The sequence below is a fragment of the Antrostomus carolinensis genome, unplaced genomic scaffold (assembly GCF_000700745.2).
Source record: "Antrostomus carolinensis isolate BGI_N321 unplaced genomic scaffold, ASM70074v2 scaffold23683, whole genome shotgun sequence".
NCBI classification, from domain to species: domain Eukaryota; kingdom Metazoa; phylum Chordata; class Aves; order Caprimulgiformes; family Caprimulgidae; genus Antrostomus; species Antrostomus carolinensis.
This window is the reverse complement of record NW_010304836.1, coordinates 26,410-49,358: the sequence shown is the minus strand read 5'-3', so window position 1 is coordinate 49,358 and position 22,949 is coordinate 26,410. Positions and strand designations below refer to the sequence as shown.

The following is a 22,949-nucleotide window of genomic DNA, read 5'->3' as shown; positions in this document are numbered from 1 at the left end:
ACAATTAGAATGTCAGTAATTCCATAGAAGTCAATTAACTCCCTAGATTGGTATAGATTCAGATATAAGAGTAGAATTCGGCTTGTACCTTTGACAAATTCAGAGAGCAAAGCACAACAGTGTAATTTATTCCTTTAGACATATATATGACAAAACAAGGGGAAATGAGTTTAAACTGAAAGAGGGCAGGTTTAGATTAGATATTAGGAAGACGTTTTTCACTGTGAGGGTGGTGAGACACTGGAACAGGTTGCCAAAGGAAGTTGTTGATGCCCCTTCCCTGGAAGTGTTTAAGGCCAGGCTGGATGAGGCTTTGAGCAACCTGATCTAGTGGAAGGTGTCCCTGCTTATGGCAGGGATGTTGGAACTAGATGATCTTTAAGGTCCCTTCCAATCCAAACCATTCTATGATTCTATATAGGAATTCCTGCAGAGAATTCTTGCAATTGCAGAACTGTATCCAACTGCAGTACTGTTTCTTCCATTTGTACATCCAAATCTGTAGACCAGTGCCGTGACACTTTCAGCTCTGATATCTGGAGATGTACTTTTCAATCTAATTAAATACATTTCAATAGCATTCAAATAATAATCAGCTCATCACCTCTTACATGTGATTCTTAGCAAAGAAAAATTAGATTAGACTTTGAATTCTTCAAATATAAGGCACAGAACTCATCAGCATAGCATGGACCTGTGTTTATCAGAGATATCAACGATATTCATGGCCAGAAGGGTATAAGCCAAGTATCCCTCTCTTGTTTGGGCAAGCATGTCAGAACAATTTTCCAAGTAGAAGAGCATGGGAAGAAAACCTTTTTTTTTTTTTTTTTTTTTTTCCACTTCAGGTAGAGAAAATCAATTCTTTTCACATGCTCTTCACTCAAAGATGGATTCTTTAAAGATGCATAAATAATTGCTGTCCTGCTTCCACAGAAAGCACAGCAATCATTTCACAAATCACAGCTGTGGTGCACCTGACACCTCTGTTGTTCCTAAACCACATTTTTTTTACTCACTTATGTATCAGTAACAGTAAAATCTAAAAAGGAACACTATACAGAACACTGAACTGCTCAACTTAACACTTTCTCCAATCTGTCTTCTGATGGTAAGAGGTTATGAACTCAAAAATGAAATAAAGCAGTGTTCTAGCAAACTGTAAGACTGTACTATGGTATTTTCCAACTCTGAATTAGTGTCACAGACATGCTGATGCACACAGAGGAGACTGCCAGAGTTTTGTATATCTGCATTTTCAAGCATGTCCTGTAACCAAAGCACAAGAGAGAGGGAATTTAGATTGCCAAAGGCAGTAGTATTACTGTTTCAGTCTGTTCTCATTTGTAAATGCAGAAGATAGAGACTGAAAGCGTGAGAGAGTCTCAGAGGAAGTTAATATAAAAGCTAAAAAATCTGATAACTTTGCTGTGTCTGAAGGGTCTGTGTTTAGAAAATCTCAGTTTTTAATCTAAGACCTGATTCAGATTATTCTGTCCCACATAATGACAAAAGGTTGCATTTTTAAAGGCGATTAAGTGATTTACAAACCTAAATCCCATTGAAAATCAATAAGACTTAGGCTATTGAATCACTTAGCTACTTTAAAGTATTTATCCACTAAATCCTTAGGGAAGATTACAAGCAGGTGCCTAGGAAGCAGATATAAACATTTAATTTATGACCAAAAGGTTGTATTTTGTTTTCACTGCCCGTCAAATGGCATTTCCCATCTTCCATGGACCTTGTTTCATCATCAGCTGCTCTCTTGTCTTTCCAGCTGTAACCACTTAGAAATGTTAAGAATTATCCCTGACCTTCATCTTTCCCAGCTGTATTGCACACAATTACATTGGCATCTATTCCCTCTAGCTGCTAAAGTCAGTATTTTTGTCCCCTTTCTCTGTGGGCACAGCACACACTTGTCTTAAATAAAACAGTTTTCCTTGCTTGTTCCCCACATATAGTCAATTATTTTGTCCTCTCAATACACCTGATATTTAATAAGTCTTACAATCGCTTTATTTGAAAAAGAATTGTTCTTTTTATGTCGTAATGGACTTTGCTCATTACCTCATTTCCTATTTATTTTCAGAGTCCTCAATATTTTATTTAATTCTACAGGCCTCCTTCAGAATTTTGTCTTTTTGACCATGAAATTTTTAATTGCAAATTTCCTTTGTATCTTGTTAGATACACTTTCTATGATGTCTTATTTAGCTTGTTTGTTCTCCTTATTTTACTTTTTGAATATTCTATACAAGATTTTAACAATCACCTGATATTTTATTTTTATTGATACTCTATTTTTTTCAGTTATAATTCCTTCAATTAAATGTAGTACCTTAAAAAATTGCAATACAATGTAGTTTCCACTTGAAATATAAAGCAACTAAATTCTAACCAGTATTGCCACTTACACTTTCTTTTACACCTTGCAAAATTATGTTCTGCACCCTGTATTCATACCTCACAGGCAGCGTTAATATTTATTCATTCATTTGGGCATTGGCAGGAATCTTTTACCAAATGTATTAGCACTTGTTCAAGAAGTAAGCACTCCCAGCTGTCTGCTGCCTTCTCGTTCACCTTGAGGTTCCTGCCCTTTCTGCAGAGTTGAAAAATGGAGCCAGTACACACAACTCATCACTCCAGGGCAAAATTAGATTTCTCCTCTCAGGCAGATTAAAATGAGACATCACCCTTTGCACTGAAGTATGTGTACACGGTCCTCCCCAGTGCTTTGTGGGGCTGTAGGATTCAGCAGCCAAAGGAAGGTAATTCCTGCAGTCATTTCTAAAGTGAACATGAGTCAACGCCCCATGTCAGTTATTTCTGACACTGAAAAGACATTCTTTTAGTTCTGGTTTCAATATCACTATTTACAGCTTTTTAGGAGTATGCACCTCAGCACGTATTTTATGTTCAAACCCCACAATGCTGTTGGCTCTGCAAGAGAAAAGGCTCAGTGATGTGCTGCTCATCAGCATCCCACACGCTCTGCATCGACCCAACTGGCTGGCAATGCTAGCACACGCCTGCAGCCTCAGCTCTGCGTGCACACAGAACTGATGGCTTCAGCCTCCAGGACGATGTAGTGATAATTCTCATAAACAGCAACCATAATTCATTAAAATGTTCATCTAAATAAAGAGTTCTAATAACATAACTGAGGAATGACTCCTTTGGGGCAACAGTTATGACTAAAAATATAAGAAAAATCTGAATAAAGAGACTGGCAGCGTGAAGCGCTCTATTGACATCGCAAAAGAAAAAGAGATGAATTGATTTTCTTTCCAGATACATAAGAGAATGTATTAATAACTAAGTCTGCTGAGGGAATAAGAAGGAAAAACACAGAGCAGTACCTAAAAATATGCAGCATTTTTCAAGGTGAATTTAACTGTAGAGCTCAGAAAAAGAATAGACTCTTACCTAGATCAAAATTGTTTTGTAATAACCATTTTTACCACTAAATTGCAGTGCTCTTGACTTTACAAAATGGCAACCCTCCAGAAGGAAACAGATTTGGATCCAGTCTGACTTCCCATTTGTATCAATAACAGGATAAGCTTTAAAGAGTGAATATATATTTCCTGGAAGTAAGCAACTGGCTTCTATTTTCAAATGTTCTGAAGAGTATTTGATTTTTCTATTCTTACAGTTTTGCAAATGTAACCAAACTATTTTTATTTTAAATTTTATATAATTATACAGTATAACATATTCAATACTTCTGCTATAAAATACTATGTGTATATGCACATGTCATTCCATTTGATGTTGAATAAATGTAAGAAATTAATTATTATCATAAATTTATAATGGTATTAACAACAGAAGCTTTAAAACATTCATTTGTTGAAACCTGTGCAAAAATATCCTCCATTACCTGTCCTCCATAATAAAATTCCTCAGAATCATTATCACCTTCAGAATCTTCTTCAACTGTGCTGTTGTGCCGTGATTCCTTAATGGAAAAGGAAAGTTAACAATGATACAAGTGATATGCTTACCCTGCATTTATAGTTTTAATTATAACTACAGGAATTATGTTTTTACAAATAAGCGCATAACACCCTTTATTGAGAGATCTTTTAGTATGATTCTTCCAGAAGGGCCTGTTTTAAGAATAGTGAAATATCAGACAAAACAAGTACCTCCTAACTGGGTACATAAAAACACTGTGAACATATGTTGGAGAATTAATACTTTGTCTGGCTACAGACACTGTGTGGTATTTTAAGGAACCTGGTAGTAGTTCAGTAGACTATGTGGGGATACTTCACTCTGTGCTTTTGCTAAACAAAGAATAACTTACTCTCCAAGACACGTTCTAGACTTAATTCAATTAGTGTTTCAGTGAGCTAATAAAATTTTAACTTACTTTATTCTGGTAAATAAATTACAACAGTTTAAGGAAATCATTCAAGTCCAAGCATGGAATATCTTAAGTTCCTTTATGTAAAAAACTGACATATTGCTGCTTAACTATTATTTTTAACAGAACTATCAGCCTGTTGTCAGAAAAGTTCAAACTTAATTTTCTGACTAGCTCTGTTCTTAGACTTTGAAAATTAAGGATTAGAAAGTAATATGCTTACCCAAGTAAAACCTGCTCTAAATAGGCTGCTCTGTGAATAATTGCACTCAAGTAAATAGAACTGAGCCTGGTACAGACTGCAACTCAGCATGAGCTAAAGTGCTATGTTCTGCTTCTCACCAATGGAACCTTTACTTATAATTATGTAATTGCTTGAAGATATTAATTCTTGTTTCCCACAATCCCTGTGTTATTTCTAGGCCCTGTGCTGACAAGGATCCCGTAAAGAACACCTATTAAAATCCTTATTCTTCATTTCAATCTGAACATGATGTACTCACTGCTTATTTTGTATTTATGTCCTGCATGGAACTCCCATAATGGAATAGAAATCAGATGTATGAATCAAAGAATACAAGTTAGCCCTCAATCCCATATATTCATAAGTGTCAAATATACCCTTATCACTAATTTCTACGGTCAGACTTTCTAATTCCATTTTCATACCTTTGTATCTAAATTCCTGCTCTATTTACTGTACATACACATAGAAGAAAAACTGTAGTTCAGTCAATTTCACGGCAATTTTCTATGCCAAGGCATAAAAAATAATTTCTGCTTCTAGTTCGCTGAAAAGAAACAAAGCAACTTTATTCTTCTTTGTTTAATAATAACCTTAGCTCAAGGGGAAACCTGTGTTAAAACAGAACTCAACTGAACAAAGATTCAACACAAACCAAAGAGAAATTAAATTCTCACATGAGAATAGTGACAAACCCATCCCCAACCTAACCAAACCTCCAACTGTCTAGCCAACAGAAACGGTCAGGGTTATAGATCTTTTTTTAAAAGGGGGCAGGGCTTCAGTACTTTCATATTCTACTAGAAGAAAAATAAAAGCTCAAACTCTGTCCCATAGAAGCCAACTATATCTCAGGCTTTTAATCAAACAGGTAAATTCTTCTTGACTTGAATTTTTCTAATGTTTACCGAGCACTGAATACAATGATGAGGCAGTAGAAGCGAAGTATTTCCACAGCAGCTTTTTAAATCAGTCAGGTTTCATTGACTAAAAGAACCAACCGTACATATTAACATATATGGGCATGCTTATTCCCCTTTCCAGGATCAAATACAGATGGAAGCCTAAAAAGCAGTCATCAAGAAATTCAGCAACCAGCCTTAATCAAACGAAGGTTTTAAATCAAGCACCTGAATTCTTGATAAAATAATGAATTTCTTCTTTGGGGTAAGAGCCTATACAGTACTTTCTTTGAGCCTGTAACATTGTCTAGCCCTGCAGACTTCACGTTAGTGCCACTTCTTTCTTCAGTTAATGTCTCTATGAGACTGCTCAGGGACTTATGTCAGAGGTACGTTATAAATACAACCATGACTGGAAGGCCTTAATACTCCAGACACTATTTATGGTGAATAGAGTCATGCAGAGGTCTAGAGCCTCCACTGGGGTTGCTGTAGGCCACATGAAGAAGCAGTGAGCTAAAAAATGGGATCTGGTCCTATGTGCGAGAGTAGGCTAAAAGGTAATGGCATCACGATCTTCTCCAGGAGAGTTATATTTTTAGGGCAGACAGGGTCTATACCACTTTTGAATAAAAAATGAAATAAATGTTGAAATCACATTTCCTAAGATGGGAGCATCCATATCCCAACTAATTGATTCCCTATGAAAACCACGTATGAAACCCAGAGTACTATGCTCACCTTCTAAAACATGTAAATGTGTACAGTTTGTGTAAGCACATATTTGATAGGAAATCTACAGTAAACATTCTTATTTTATTATTTTCTCTTGTTTCTTAAAATAACTTCTTAAAATATGCATACAAGAAATACATACCTCTCCATTCTCCCTCTGTAATTTTGATTTTATGGATAAGCAATAGTTGACATCACTGGTTTTTCTTAATTCTTAAAAGAAAAGGGAAAATAGGGACATCTGTGCAAAATGTGAAACAATTTTGCATATGTAGACTTTAAATACTTAGTTGTAGTAGTAGAGCAAATAAGGAACAAAAAGTTACAGATATGAAAAGCACCAAAGAGTTTTAAAAAGTAGTCTAAAATTAAGAAGCCCCTACATCTCAGAAGACTCATTAATTATTTTTGTATACTTTATAAAAGAATGAAAAATCAAAATCCTTCAGCAAAATTAAATCAGATCATCTTCTATATAAAACATGGCATTTTATTCTATTTTAAATGGCAGGCTTTATCTATTTTTAAATTACAGAAATATTTACAAGTAAAATTTATCTTGAACTTCTGACTATAATAGCCAGTTTTTGTTTGGGTGCCACTGCACTGACCTTAATAAAATTATTCTTGATTTACATTAGTACAAATGAGATCAGAGACTGAAGATCATATTGGTTTTCCAGTGGAATTCAAAATAATTCTGTGTTACGCAAAAAAAGCCCAAAGTATTGTAATAATAATAATAGAAAGTCTGCAAAGTCAGGTGTTTCTATCTGAAGAACTGCCAGAATTAAGACAGCTCTATGTAATTTCTCCTGTAGCCTGAAATCATCAGGGAATTTCACCGATAAAATCTAAAAAGTCTCTATAAACTCTATATTGTACAAATGTGCCTGTATGTCTGAAAAGCATGGCCTTTCACATATCAAATACTTTCTGAAAGTATGGAAATAATTTCAAATGAGAGGTTCCTAAAATCACTGGGAAAAAAACACTTTTTTTTCCATAGTCCAATTTAATGAAACAGCTGAACCATTTTGTTTAAAATTTCCTGAAATAATTTATCAGAAGCAATGGCAGTTATAGACTGTTTCATCTCCAGTCATGAAGATTTAGTGAAGTTTAAAGCAACTGAGCATTAAAACTTATAATTGGGAAGTATTAAACACCACTAACTGTATTCAAGCAGCTTGAGCACAGACTGCAAGATATTAAAAGAATAAAATACATTCGGCCTACACAATCATGGTGATCCCCAAAAGAAATATTTTAATTTCTTATATTCTGAAATGTAGGACAATTACTACAGTAAGACTGTGAACAAATAGCAAACTGCATAGCTGCCCACATTAACTCCCTTTAAGTGCGGGCACCATCTTTTCTTTTCTCACAAAATATGAACTCAATTAAACACTTGGGACATAAGATTACCTGTAGCGATTTGATGGAAAATTACTGGAATTGGCTCTGTTGTAACTAACACATCTTCATCGTTATCAGAACTGGAAACATAAGTGTTATCTACGAAAGAAAAACACCTTGCATGGTGAAGTCCAGTTGTGCTCTGCCAGCCCCTTCCCAAGTTGCTCATCCCACCCTGTACCATAAGGAACCACTCCCCAGATGGTTAAGGAAGCTGAGCACTATCATCTTCCTGGTGTGTTGGTTTTGTTTTTTTTTTTCTCTTGAGATTGCTAACAAAAAGAAAAATACCAAAAGGATGGAAGATGAGGATCCAAATTTTATACAAGCAAACCCCTGGAGTTCATGAATCACACCAAGCACTGCTCTGAACCATTCCACAAGGCTTACGAAGGTTTGAGCCAACCTTTTCCAAAATGAAAACTTGTTCTATACTTTTTGCTATGCCTGACATTAAAACTCAAGCTAGATATGCTGTGCAGAGTGAAGGCTGCATTCAGAGCTTGGTGTTAACAGCCCATTATACAAAATACCTGTGCTTCATTTTTCCTAGTTACATTACAGTTGTTTGAAGTATCTTCTAATCAGTGGATAACCTTTGTGCTTGATTTGGGGAAAAAAAAAATCTTCCCACTTAACAAAAACATTAAGTATGGATATAAATATGGAAAGTCTATCCCAAATTTTCTTACAAAATGTAGGTATTAGGCTGAGAGGTGTGTGTGTCTTGGGCTTTTTTGGTTTGTTTTCTTTTTTTGCTTTGAAACCAAACATTTGGTAACAACAAACAAGGAGTAATAAGTTTATATTGTAGTATCTGCAGGAGCTAATTTTTCATGAATTGCTCAACTGCCTATGAAAGTAATAATATTTTGGTTTTTACTCATCTGGACTAAATTGAAACTTATGATCTAGAGCAGAAAGCCTGACTATTAAGATAATCACAGATAAAGAGAAAAATAAGAGAATTGAAACAAGGACTTGTTCTATCTTAATTCCTAACACTCTGGTCCCACATCAGCAAAGTGCATGAACTTACATGTAATTTTAAGCATACTGCTGCAATCTCAAAGCCTTTGACCACATGGCTTCCAGTGAAATATTAAAGATGTTAACATTAATTGACTAGTAAATTCAGTAATATTATCCTTTGTATTACAGAGGTTCCTAGCAGCCTGTTATCAAGACAAAGCCCCTTTCTCACACAGATGTGCCATGCTGCCTTTGCAGACCAGCAGCTGCAGGGCCGCACGCAGACAGGCGCGTGGGGCTTTCCTGGCCCACCGCCTGTGAAACAGCCTCTCTGCCACATTCACACACATCTACCAAGACTGACACTATCCCACACATTCAGCTACTTCCACTCCTGCACTGTCCCACGAGGTAATCTGAGTAATCTGTGCTTAGCTTAACATACATGTATTGCATGCAGGCAATTGCTACAGAAGGCTGACACCACTTTTCCCTGAGCCCTGCACTCCAGTAGGCAGAGCAACCTGCTCCATCAGCTCAGTCTGTGTCTGCTCTGCTACACAGTTGGCACAGTGATATGTTTTAAAGCCACAACATCATGCAAATAAAATAGGGTTCCTGCAGCCATTTGCCAGCACGCACTCCTTCTTCCACTTTTGTCTATCAGCAGGACAGGCTATGAACTGTGCTTTCAGGTCAGCTGCATCTGACCCTCTGCACCAGCCCTGCCTTGTCTCTATTTGTATGCTCCACCTTGCTCTCATCATTTCAGTGTCAGCCTCACTGTGCTGGGTGGCTCTGGACATATACCACAAAGGCCCATTCCTATCCCAGGTTTGGGAGTGTAACTTACTGCTATAGAGCCTAAAGAGCTGGAATCACAGAGGCCACAATTTGGCTCTAAGTATACCTAAAACCACATATATGGATGGGAGAAAGGGAACCCATGTGCTGGAACATATTGCTGTATGAAAAAGTAGGAAAAACAACAATATATGCTGTACAGAATAGACAATTACCATGATATACATATATGGAAAAAAAGACCATTCAATTCCAGGTTTTATAGATTTTAATTATATTTTTATGCCCATTGTCATTCTTTCTTGGCAGCTGGATAATATGATTTTCACTGCCAAGTTTTTGTTTTCCTTTTCTATTTGGCAGGCATTAGAGTTTTTTTTTCCTTCCATCAATCCAATGAAACTTGAAATTAATATACTGGGTTTGGTTTGCTTTCTTCAACACTCATTTTCTAACACACTACACCCCGGAACACCTCTCCTCTTAATTGGAGGACCCAGTGCCTGGAGCTAGTGGAAGGATGCAGCAAACCACTTGTTGCCGAACTGGTTCTTTCCATCTCTGCTGCAATCTAACAAGGTCTAAGAAAAGGATGTTTCTGTTAACACGTGTGTATCCCACAAATCACTGGGATAAAGGACTACAGCAGTTCTACAAGTTTATGGCAGTCAATACATATCACTCTGAACATATATTCATTACCAAAATGCTTGCTGCTGTAATCATTCTCACAGGAGACATGATCCGCTCATATTAGTGGGACTTCAGTCTACTCATTGATGTGATATTCTATAACTGCTCCTTAGGAGCATTACTTTTCCCCAGTTATGTCAATGTTATGAGAAAACAGTTACAGAAATATTTTGCTAGAACTGTTATTATCTGCCTCTAAAATTTTCAGTGATGTTTTCACAATTGCAGCGATGTATATATAACTTTGAGACATTACTGTCTCAACACTATTCCTATTACGTCCTCCACTGTGCCTTTGTGAGCATATTTTTAGCTTTCACTCATAATTACAGAACTTTCAAACACCTTCCATGATTGAAAGTTGTCATGTCATATTACGGTTCCCATAGGTATGATTTAACATTCAGCTGTTTGTAATCTTTTGATGGCCTATGAAGCAATTCAACAATAGCTACACACTGTTATCAGTGCTAAAGCGGTGATGCTGCATACATAACAGCAATGCAGGGAGCTAGAGTATATGCAGTACCCAAAGCCCTTCTTATAGCATCTAAAACTTACTTGTGGTGGCACCACTTTTGGCTGAATGAATATAATTTGTATAGTAACTTAATATATTCTATTTTCATATATTTATTGCATGCATTAGCAATTTATCTGATGATCAACTGTGACAGTCTTCTCTCAGATTTCCAAATCTGATCCACTGTGTATGACACACTCTTAATCTCCAGAGGATAAAGCTTTGGTATAGCCGTACAGTAATGGACTTAAACTTTGATCTGTAAAGATTTATCCTGTGAGAAATTTAATTTGATGAGCATGTGTTGCTCTGAACTCTATTGACTAGCATCAATACTTGAAGATTATCTTCCAGTTGAGCAGAACATCAGCACAGAGCCTCCCAGACTTAACACCATCACACCCTAACATATCCCTGAAACACCCCTTAAAATATATGCCAGAGAAAGAGAGCCACAGTCAGTAGTAATGTTAAGTTAGAGATTTAGGACGAAGAAACAAGACAAAGAATTTGGCTCACCAAGTCAAAACAAGTATTTTTAGGATCAAAGCTGTAAAATGGCAAAGTCATTCCTAACACACTAAACACCTCTTCATCACAAAGCAAACATAGATCCTGCAAAAGCTTGCAATATGAAGGAAATCAGGTCCTCCAAAGCCTTGATCAGTAAACACATGCAGCTGGTTTACGCCCCCCTTACCAAGTCAGCTACAGTGTAAAATGTTCAAATTCTATCTGGCTTCAAAATATAGGGGGTGATGGCAGAGAATATTCATTAGGTTTTAGAGCCACCAAAGTCACCCAGGCTTGTAGGCCAACAGGGCATGCTGCAAATAGCATGCGTAAAGGAAGTTTGAGGTTTGTCAGACAGAATTTTGCCGGGAGATGAGATCTCATGTGCTGTGGGAGTAACTGCTGGTTCAGTGCTCCAGGTTGCCATTTAGTTAGGGGTTCCCAGAGATGAAGTTTTGTGCCTTCATAATAGGTTAAACCCTGAAATGAATAATTCATTACTAATGTTTAATAAAACAAACAATTAATAACATATGATGTAGATTTTTTTTTCAACTATTTGTCCTTCTGTTCACTGTCAGGTGAATGTTGTAATCAGTAAATCAATTTATCACCAGTATGATTGTGTATATTATGAATCTCAGTCTCTCTACTTACTACATGTTGAATAGACTACTATTAGCAGCAGTTTTCCCTCCAGTTTTTACTGGTAAAAAAAATATATCTCATAAAGGTTGTTAGCATTCTTTCACATATCCATTGTATTTAGCATTACTGCTGCTGATGATTTCTCTATCTGCTTCAAACACTCTTGGTGTTTTGAATAGGCATAGTCTACTGCTTATCAATGAAGAAGATCAAAGCCTCACTTCCTTAGAGGTTCTAAAAGAAACAAAAAAAACTTATTTTAGAAATACTACAGAGATGTTGCAGATAAAGACCAAAAAAAGGCCAGAAGATTCATATAATTCATGGTACTTACACTATTAAATACTCACAGGTGCAAAATACACCATGTGGTGCAATCCAACAATACTACCGTGTACCTTTACTTGCACGGCACCTGTCTGCTCTCATTCCCGCTTCTCTCTCCTGCTTCTGCTAACTTCTGTGCCACCTGAAGTATCTGCAGTCTCTTTGTGAAGGAAATTGGACAATTAAGCTAGCTGGAAGCTAGCTTTTGCTCTTGCCTGGTTGTCTTTCATATGATTCCCCTTGTCTAGACTGGCTACATGGTTACACAAATGCTTCTGCCAACCCAGCTCAGAGTACAAAAGGGAGGCAGGACTGAGCAGCTGGGAACAGCTTTGCAAGCCTACGTTACCAAAAACACACCCATACACAAACCCATGGCTCCAACTGACTCTGAAAAGCATCAGTGCAGTCCACAGGCTTAACTTGAAGAATATAAGGAGTCTCAGTAAGGTCTAATGCAGAAGTGCGTTGCTGGCCCCATGCCAGACTGCTCAGCCTCTTGAAAGATCAAGCTTTATCTACCATGCCAAAAAGGAGTTGGGCTCTTTCTCACTCTTATAATTGTTGGCTCCAGACATGGAAAGCATCACAAGCTCCGGTCTCTGTAAACTTGTGAACCAGGTTTTCTCACCCTGACCCAGCTGATAAATGTTGCCTGAAAAGGAGAAATGACTGTGAAAATAATCTAACTAATGGAAAATGATTAGCACAAAGATGCACCTGGAAGACATCAACACCCTTTCAGATATTCTCATCTGAATATAGCAAATTGCAGTAACATGCACACATGTCATGGACAAGAATGTTGCACTGTACCTGGGTAATCCTCAGAGACATGCACTGAATAGGATACACTGTAAAAAGAAAAAAAAAAAAAAAAAAAAAGAAGAAATAACAGAATTAATAACAACAAAATTTACTGCTGGCATAACATTTTTTTTTTTTTCTGCTCCTGTATTATTTTATGTTTGTTTACAGGTTCCTGACAGTTACCAGGACAGAAGGCAACAGGTATTTGATGTTTTTTTAAGTGTTCAGCTAAGAAAAAAAGCATCATGCTCATTTTGGAAGCTCACTTTGCTAAATTGGCACATCCCAGTTTCAATCTCCTTAACAAGAATAGCAAGACCGCATTATATTAACTTTAGAGTAACATTTCACAATATCTATACTTATGCTTAAAAAAAAAGGTCGCTCTTTGAACACTAGAACTAGAAAAGCCCAGTTTTCCCTGCATCTGGTTTCTGCGTTGAGTCAAGACTTGGTAGGAAGCTTTCTCACTAGCTGTACATTGTTAATCTCAGCAAAGGTTCTGGATGCCTCGGGCTCCTTCCTCTCATCAAAATCTCATAACAGTTGTGGCAATGTTATGTGATACCTGTACCTCTTTGTCAAGCTGAATTCAAATCGAATTTGAAAAAGCTATGGTCACACTAAAGGGTATCTTCACTGTAGGGATTATCTGAATCTGTTTCATCAGAAAACAGTCATACAAACACACACTCAGCCCACATGTGCCTCCCCAGTGAGATCTTCACTAAATTCACCACTGAGAGCAGGAAAAATGGGCATGATGGTCTGCTCAGTTATCTAACTAGCCATCAAGTCCATTTGATTTTTTTAAGGCTAACGTACGTCTTCATTTTGCTTCAATAACATTCAACTCTGCAGCATGCTGAAAGCTTTCTGTTGTATAATTCATGTTCTTTCCACTTCTAAATCCTATAAACTGTATGTGTCAACTTATACATTTAAATAATAAATGGTGTGTGTTCATGTCTGTAGTTGAGTTAAGCAGACAGACAAAGGCAGGGTGGCACAGTTCTCTTAATAAATTTTGGTACGTTTTGTACATCATTGAAAATTGATTCAGTGGATCGTTCTAAATTACATTAATACAACTTTCACGTAAACTATAAAATAAAACCATGTATGATTTTTTTCTTTTTCTCTCTCAAGGACTTTCATTAAATGAGCTCCACTTCCACAGTCCAATGGCTGTAGGAGGAAATCAATATGAAAAAGTATGTCCCTCACACTTTCTTCCGTAAGTCAATCTATTACTATACAGCTCTGTCACCTGTTTTTGCACATCATCTGTTCTAGTATAATTCATTTTATGTATTGTTTGACTAAGAGGCAAAGATGCTTGTTTCTTCAACAGCTGCAAATGTTCACATAAATGGAAGCAGAATGAGTGTTTATTGCAGCTGACAACAGATTTACCCACACAACTCTTGATAGCCTCAGTCAAGCCAGAATTAAATCCCATCACTGTGTAAATTCAACATTTCATGATTTTTCTCTTTTAATTATTTTTCAGACATTTGGAACAGGCAGCATCTGCATCCCCTCATCTTGAAGCATTTTCCCTGAAGACTAGGTTATTTAAATCTAATTAATCTGTCATGGCATAAAATATCACTATTTTAAATAGGGAATGTTATACCTCAGTGCAGTCATGTGTGGAGAATTTTGTCCTGTGGTGCACAAAATCAACCAACAAAGCAAAACTAAACAAAAAACCCCAAGAAGTTAATTAAGGGCCTGTTCTTAGCAAAACCCATCTTCCAGACATTGTGTTTGTAACCATGACTTCTTCCTTTTACTACTGAAAGAGATATTCTGTCTTACTCTTTTAAACTGGCTGCCTGCACACCTCTTTGCTGCCTCCAGAATTGCTGCATATGGGTTTGTTTGACTATTGGTATATAGGATTATCTTCAAGTGTAGACTTTTATTCCAATAAAAGAAAAACTTTTCTAGAAATCATGCCACATTCTAATTTAAAAACCATCTCAATCCAATTTAAAAACTGCAACAAAGCAGGGAAATTCCACGTATGTATAAAAGAAATATTCTTCATATAAGAACAAGAACAGCAGCTGAAGAAGTTGCAGAATGTCCATCAGTGCAGCTATGCAAAACTCAACTGGGTAAGACCCTCATCAACTTAATCTCACTTCGAAATTAACTTCTGCTTTCAGTGGAAACTGGACCAGCTAAGTTCGCATAGTTCATCCTCCCACGTAATTACTCTATGCGCGTGTGTACAGAAACCCTACGAAAGCGTGTTTCTCTTCCTTCTTCTTTATTGCGTGGCATCTGTGGCAGCACCAGCTGTGGCAACATTACATGGAAAATAATAAGAAAAAAATATGCTGTAGGTCTTGTGAGATGGAACTAAAATGAAAAGGTTCATGTAGATGCAGGTTAGAAACAGTCTCAAAGCAGATTCTGTAATGACTGCAAGCAAATTCAGGGTCTGATCCAGAGCCCACTGAACCTAGCAGTGGTCTCAGTACTAAGATGAAAATTATCAGAGAGGAGAAATGAAAAGTAAAAATAATGTAAAGTAAATTTTTTCTGTGATTCCAGTAATAGAAAGTCTCCTTACAGAAAAAAAATTGCCACCAAAATCTAATGTCACCAAAATCTGAAAAGCATCAACAGAAAATCTATCTGCCAAACCAAAATTAAATGGTAGTATGTTGGAAATAGTAAAATAATCTGATGAGCCTAAGCTGCCAGTTCAAAGGAAAGTGTTTAAAGGAGATGTGAAACAAAGATTAAAGAACAAAATGCCTGAAAATTAGTTATTTACTTCCAATGAAAATAAACCAGGAGTTTTTATTTGAAAAACTACTGACTCAGTTTAGGAACTGAACAAAGTTAATTTAGTCCTCAACTCAGCAGAACTATTAGTTTATTATGTTAGGTGTGTTTAATCTGAAACTCTTTACATTATTAATTTTTCTACCTCCCCCTCTCGCCAAAAAAAAAAAAAAAAAAAAAAAGAATGTCTAATTGTCTTTCTAAAGTCACATCTTCATCAGATGTTGGGATTCTGTGCTGCCCTCCCTTCAGTGTTCCCAGAGTAGTGTACTCTGGGAAGTATTAGTGAAATACTATACAAGACAAAGCGCTTGTGGGAACAGCATTTTAGATAGCCCATTCCTCTTACATGTATTTAAACTCATATTCAGGGAGAATAAATGGCTTGTTTGAGCCCCCAGAGAGAGGTGGTGATGCTTTGCTTGGGCTTGTAATCTTATGTTAGTTATGTGCAGGCTACAGAAGCAAAAAGCAGAAATAAAACTACTGAAACTTGGGTTTCATGTCCCAGTTTTCCCCACAATTGTCACACAGGATCTCACTTTGGCATGATTTCTGCACTCAGGATAAACAGCTTCCTACTGACTGTGCACCTGATTTGTCAGAAAACAAGACATACCAGGCTAACAAAGGTCTCTGAATACGCTCTTGTCCTGCAGGCACCCAAGCATTTTCCCACTGATAACAATGAGATTTAGAGACAAGACAGCAACACAGGACTGTGATGGCTTACAGCACCTTAAACAGCACAGACTTCAGTGAAAATGCAGATGTTCAACACCTCTCAGAGCCAAATAAAGCCTTTACTGAAGGAGTTTTCTTGTTTAAGTACTCATAAATGCAACTGGAATTAATTTAGGCCTGGCCCCAACATAAAAGTACAACATGATTATAATCCAGTGAGAGATGTGATTTTTTCCTTCTGGCAATGCAGTTCCTCTGTACAACCCTATTGCAGTTATATTGCTATAAATACAGCTTATAGCACTGTAATTTATTTCCATTCCCATAAACACATTCTAACGAGCCAACCATCATCCTTGCTCATTCAGTTATATTGCTTTAGCTGCATGAACATAGTTAAACTCTTGGGTGTAAACAAAGCTTCAGTGATGGTGTTATTTCTGTTTTATTCAGCTTAGACCCTCTGCAGAAAGCATCCTACAGTACATATGTTTCTTGACCCTTAAACTCAGTACAAGCTTCATACTAGGAATGGCCTAGTAAAATTTTTGTTATTTAACAAGCAGTAAAGCACCATATGAGAAATTAGTGAGACTTGTCACGTTTCACTGCTTACGAGTTTTTAATGTAAAATTCTTATTGCTTGAAATAATATTAACATGTAGATCCACAGCCTTAGCTTAGTAACAACTCTACTCACAGGGGACTCCTTGCAAGCATTTTCCAATGTGTTTTAACCATATCTGTTCCTTATTCAGAAAGATTATCCTGCAAAGGTCTATCTGCATCTGAGAACTAATTCATCAACTAGATGGGGATCCACCACGTAATTGCTATTTTTCAGATGAATCTGTCCCAATTTGGTACAAAACAAGTAGATTCACCTGCATTTGACATTACTATAATTTCTCAAAGCTAGTTTAAAAGGAGTCCAGAGTCCAAATCGATTAGACCAGAGAAAATATTACCCCAAATTGAAGCTTTGAGGCAAAGAAAAAATCCATGAAAGCTGAAAAAGGCAGCACAGCACAAGTTACTGCAACAAAGCACATTCATAAAAAGGAAAATAACCAGATTCACCTCTTTACATCAATTTGTAAGATTATTTCCTGTGCCTCGAACTGCAGTCTTTACCTATTGTGAAAGATGGGGGAGAGTGTTGTTGGCTTTCGCCATAATAATTCTTTTTTTTTGCTAACATATGGGGAATTTGATGAAGAGGCCTGAAATGACTAACCCGTGGGGGAACAAAAGGGGGAAATTGTAGAGAGACTGTAGAGATAGGGGGGAACAAAGGGGGAAGTTGAGGAACTGTGGAGATATGAACACCACTGCACCCACCATCTGGAGAGAACCAAACCAGCGGTCTGGAGTTTGGGTAACTCACCAGGGGTGAAGAGGTCACTCTGAAGAAGACTGTGGGCCTTCCTCCCAAGGGCCTTTCCCACAACCACCAGGCAGTAGCGCACGTGCATGAAAAGATAGGATTTTATCTTAATAAGTTCCCCCACAGTAATTAGGATAACCCTGCTCCTTTTAAAAACAAATTATAATAACCCAACCTTAAAATGAATATGTATGTGACTGATGCAATCCTAAATGTATATTAAGGGATAATGTATCTTTTTCGGTGTGCCTCTGACTTGGGTCAAGCACCCAGTGCTGTACTTTTGCTTTATTGACTTTGTCCTTGCAAATAAACCAAAATCTACCTTGATTACAAGGCTTGGTTGTTTATTACACCTATCATGGTACAAACCCCAGGATCAGATATGCACCCTGAAGCCACAATGGTGACGCTGCAGCTAGGGTGTATGATGTATCTTCCCCATCAAATTCACGTTATCTCAACTCTCTGCCACCTGTAGTTTCTCTCTGGGGAATAAATCCTTTAAGTTGAATTTCCAGCTGCTTTGCACAGCTGGAACAGCGTGAACCATCTGGCACAAGTCTAAGATTTATATGCCTATGGAACGGTTATGACAAGTCAACCAGCTCTGTCCCATGGCAACAGCTGACTTACTGCCTTATTAAGTGTGGAAATTGTGATCTAGTTTCTGTTCCAGTTTTAGCTGTCTCTACTAGAATCAGAGGTCCATGTGCTAATGTTCTACTTTGCAAACAAGCTGAAGAAAGGAAACAAAATTTTTTTGTCATGTGGAATCTTATGGTAGTTTCATGCCAATCTATAACAAGATATAAGAAAAAAGTAAAGAGGATGTTCTTAATGCATCTGGAGCTACAAGATTCAAAAGAGAGCATTTTTTCTTTATTATATCTAAAATCTCAGATCTATTTTATCAATTAAGTGATACAATAAGTTAGTAAGATGCTTGAAACTTTATATCTGAAGAAAAATACTAAGACTCATCAAAGTAAGCTATGGACAAATACATAAGCTGAAATGCTATTGTGGTAATGATTATATGCCAGAGTCAACCTCTGAACAAGTTTGTGAGCTGAAGAAAAGATTAGTGAAACTCTGACAAGAAAACTTCGGGCCAAAGGGCCTTTTTAATGGCCTGTATAATATTTTTGAAAGCACAGCATGATGTAGACCTGATGTTTTTACTCTCTTCTAGGTGAAGCAGTAAGAAGGAATAAGATTCAATTGAACAGATGCAACTGAAATTGTATTCTTTTACCAACTTCTAGCTATCAGCTCTCAAAATTACTACTCATCTTCAGCATCTATACATAACATGCCACGGTAGATCAACATTTCATGAATGTCCACTAATTAAACAGAAAATATTCCCATTCCCATCTTCACTCCTTTGTTTCCTTATTTTTGAAAATGCTTCTAAACTCTTCAATGGATTCCTATTACTTTCACAGCCGTTAGTCTCCTCTTCTACTTCAACAGGACAACCATTGGATCCTGAAGCCAGACCCTTCATACTATTTTACTTCTGACCAGCCTTTTTCCTCAGATGAATGAAAATTGGTTCCAAAAGGATTCCACCATTAACACAGGCCACTCTCTTCTCTAGTAACTGGTCTGAAATCCAGTTCAAAACCTAATAGTTTGGCAATAAATCATATCACAAACATAGGGTTGAAATTATGATTTTCAGAAGATGTACTGTGGGATCCCATCCAAACAAAACTTTCAAATTGCACTCCTGAAATATCTGACCTTTGAACAACTGCCTTGAGAACTGGTAGGAGATAAAGGTATTTAGGCATTGGCAAACTGAAAAACTACATAGGCTATTTACACAAAAAATATGGAATAGTTAACAAGAAAAGAAATCCTTTATTTTGGGGGCTTTTTTTGTAGCTGACCTTATTTGAATTCTCTGAAGATAACTACAACTCAAAACTAATAGTTAAGCACACTGTAAAAGGCTTCAATGTCAAGTCTTTCTTCCAACTTATACAAAGATGACATGCATGCAAATAACAACAGAAGAGAACCAGCAGCCATTAGCAGCAATGTTCTACAGCAAAAAGATCTCTGCTGCTTAATGGACACCACCAAAAGACAAGTCTTCCAAAGTCACGGCATGAAGACAATAATTTTGTTTTATGTTGAAAACAGAACAAAATAACTATAAAAGCAAGTCAAAAATAAGCAAAAATTACTACTGTGTTACTTACAGCTAAAACAAAGAAGTTTAATGCAAACTCTCTTTTTGGTGTTCAACTGCCACAACCATGAAAGAATAACAAATGTTGGGCTTTTTGACAACTCATGTACAAGTCAATTAGCAAAATGTTTCATCTGTTGGTATGTATGACTACTGTGCTATGAAACACTTCACTACCCTTCAGTGGAGCTCTTAAAAAACAATGCAATTATACTACAGGAAAAATAATCTTGCTCTTCCACTATACAGATTTTGAAAGATACCATGCCACCCAGCACACATCAACTGAGGAAGAGCTCCACTGAAGCTCATATTCAGAAATATATATAAAACTATGGCAGTATTCTGAATTTTCCTACCAGGTAAATTTTGTAATCAACTATTGCTAGCAATCACAATGTCTTTAGTAAAAAGCAGGGAGACTTTAAAAATGTATTTATAAATGTACATTTATAATACTATAACACGCATTTTAATGAATTGCGAATCATATTAATGAGTGATGTAAATACTATTAGCCAATACAAATCAGTAAGTACTGTACTCCATTCATTCAAGATACCTTTACAGTACAGTCCCAGGAATGTGACAAAAACATAAATGGAAGAGAAAAAAAAAAAGTTCCAGTTGCACAAAACACTAACCACGAAGTGACATGCACCTCCAAACAGACAGATGGACGAACAGCAGTTAGAAAAACACGAGTCAGAAATACAGAAGATAGCACAGACATGACATGGTTCCGAAAATAAACGTTTGCATAAGGGTTTTTAATATACTAATAGATATGCAGGCTTTTTGCTCTTTCACACAGTGAAATAAAAATTGGACACACAGGATTACTGCTTTTTTAAAGCAATGAAATAAAAACTGATGTGATTAAATAAAATAACAACTACAAAAAACAACCTTATTAACTTCTGGAAAAGACAATTAGAAGTCTTCATAAATGAGACAAAAAGTAAAAGGAGGCGGACATAAGTTTTCAGACACATATTACCACAGCTATGGAAAATGTGACTTTTAATCAAGGGCAGCAAGAATAATCTCACTATATTAAAATTTATTTTCTTTTCTGTTAGAGAATTTAGAACTTCAATTAAATCCCACTGTAGTCCAAGGGAGACTTCAAAACCTGTCAAGGATTACAGACAAGTTGCAAAGAAAATACAAGATTCTGGCTCCTACCACACTCCTGATATTTCTAGAAACAAGTACTGAATTGCTTGGCTAAAAATTTAAAGATGTATTCCAAAGGGTGCACATTTTGGTGAACACTTTTTTTTGTACTGGCAGTGTGCTATACAACTGGACTGTGAAGCATTTCACATCCATGTTATTTTGTGGATTCCTAATTAAAACAAGCCTCATGGATTTCTAAACAGCTTTTCAAGTTCCCTTTAAAATGTGTTGAATGTGTGTGTCTGCATCTCAGCAATTTTTTTTCAGATATACAGGCCACCTTAAGTATCCTTCTGAAACACACAATAGTTCAACAAGTTTCTGTATCCCTTGTGATCCAATAACTGATGACTCAGCATCAGTCACAGCTATTTTTTGCTGCTAGATAAAGCCAGGTGCTTGCAAAGAATTGAAATTTGTGCACACGCTCCTTTCACTGTACATCAAAACTCCCCATGGTGCACTAGTAATTATACAGAAAAGAATAACAAGTGACTCTGAGTAAGCTTTTCCTCTGGATGTTGGAAAATGTGTGTGTGTGATGACATATGAAAAGTCACAGGCATATCTATTGACAACAAAGTAGAACTATTCCAAAGAGAGATGAGCAGTGTCAACGTGTCAAAAATGGCACTGCTTTCATTTCTTGACATAACCTGGTGGAACAGAGGCACTGTCAAAGTTATTATATGTTTGCATTTGTCACTTATAATAATTGCGCTACTGGTCCTTACAGGCAACCAAAGTGCATCTGAATCAAATGGTGAACATTATTCATAAAGTCCCGCTTGATTTAGCATGTTATTCAAATAAAGGGATACAGAATGCAGCTCAACCATTTCCTGTTTGCAAAGCATCCAATGAAAAAGGCATAGCAACTTCTAGTAAATGCATCGAAGTCTACAGGATTAATCATCACTCCAACAAACATGAGGGCACTCCTAAAAATAAAAATAGCAGTTATGAAATAAGCAAATCAAGAACACTTGGCCGGGGGAGGAGGGGAGATCGGGCACAGAGTTCATGCTGTGTGTCATTCCAGAAAGAATTACATCAAAATACAGCTATGTGTGCAAAGCCAAGTTTTCCACAATCAGACTATACCAGAATTAGATTATTTTACCCAGAACTACAAAAGCTACCTCTTCTTGCAGTCACCCTGTCTGACTGTGTCCAGCTCCCTCCCCTTGACACGGATACTCCTTAAACCTCTCTTCTGTGTTCTTCCTTCTCTCCACTGATCCCACTAGTTCGAATTCTCTATCCATCCTCCCCATTAGCTCTTCATCCAATTTCGGTCTTCCCCAGGATTCAGAACACAAAACAAACTCAGGACAGTAACTGACTGAGCTCAGCTGCAGCCAGAGCAGCATATACGATCATAGCCTCTGGCCATCTTATTTCCAGGGTTGGGCCCATCTTCTTCCACTATGTTTTCAACAGGTTTTTGTTTATTTGTTGGTTTCTTTGCTTGTTTTAAAGGAAGAAAGTTTTTCCTCTCTTCAGCTTCTTTCTTTTTGTTTTGGAGCATTGCTGTCAGAAGCAACCACAACGTGCTCTTTTTGGAGCCAGTTAAGAGTTATCTTAAAGCCATGAGGCCACATTGTTGTTATTGGAAGGCTGTTTTGAGGCTCTTGTGACTATAATTCTAGTAACTCAGTTTTAAATTCAGATCAATTGAACAGAAACCCCTTGTCCAACCCCTGTACAA

The 22,949-nt window shown here is 36.9% G+C and overlaps 1 protein-coding gene across 1 annotated transcript in view; it reads right to left on the bottom strand.

The window, feature by feature from the left end:
* PARP8 (poly(ADP-ribose) polymerase family member 8) overlaps positions 1-13,018 on the bottom strand; it is a gene marked incomplete at its 5' end in the record, with an annotated part of 30,869 nt that extends 17,851 nt beyond the window's left edge. The window contains 4 exons of the mRNA XM_029084185.1: positions 3,893-3,970; positions 6,405-6,475; positions 7,694-7,783; positions 12,981-13,018. Of these exons, the coding sequence (XP_028940018.1) occupies positions 3,893-3,970; positions 6,405-6,475; positions 7,694-7,783; positions 12,981-13,018 (277 nt within the window). The remainder of the gene's footprint in view (positions 1-3,892; positions 3,971-6,404; positions 6,476-7,693; positions 7,784-12,980) is intronic.
* Between the last annotated feature and the right edge of the window lie 9,931 nt (positions 13,019-22,949).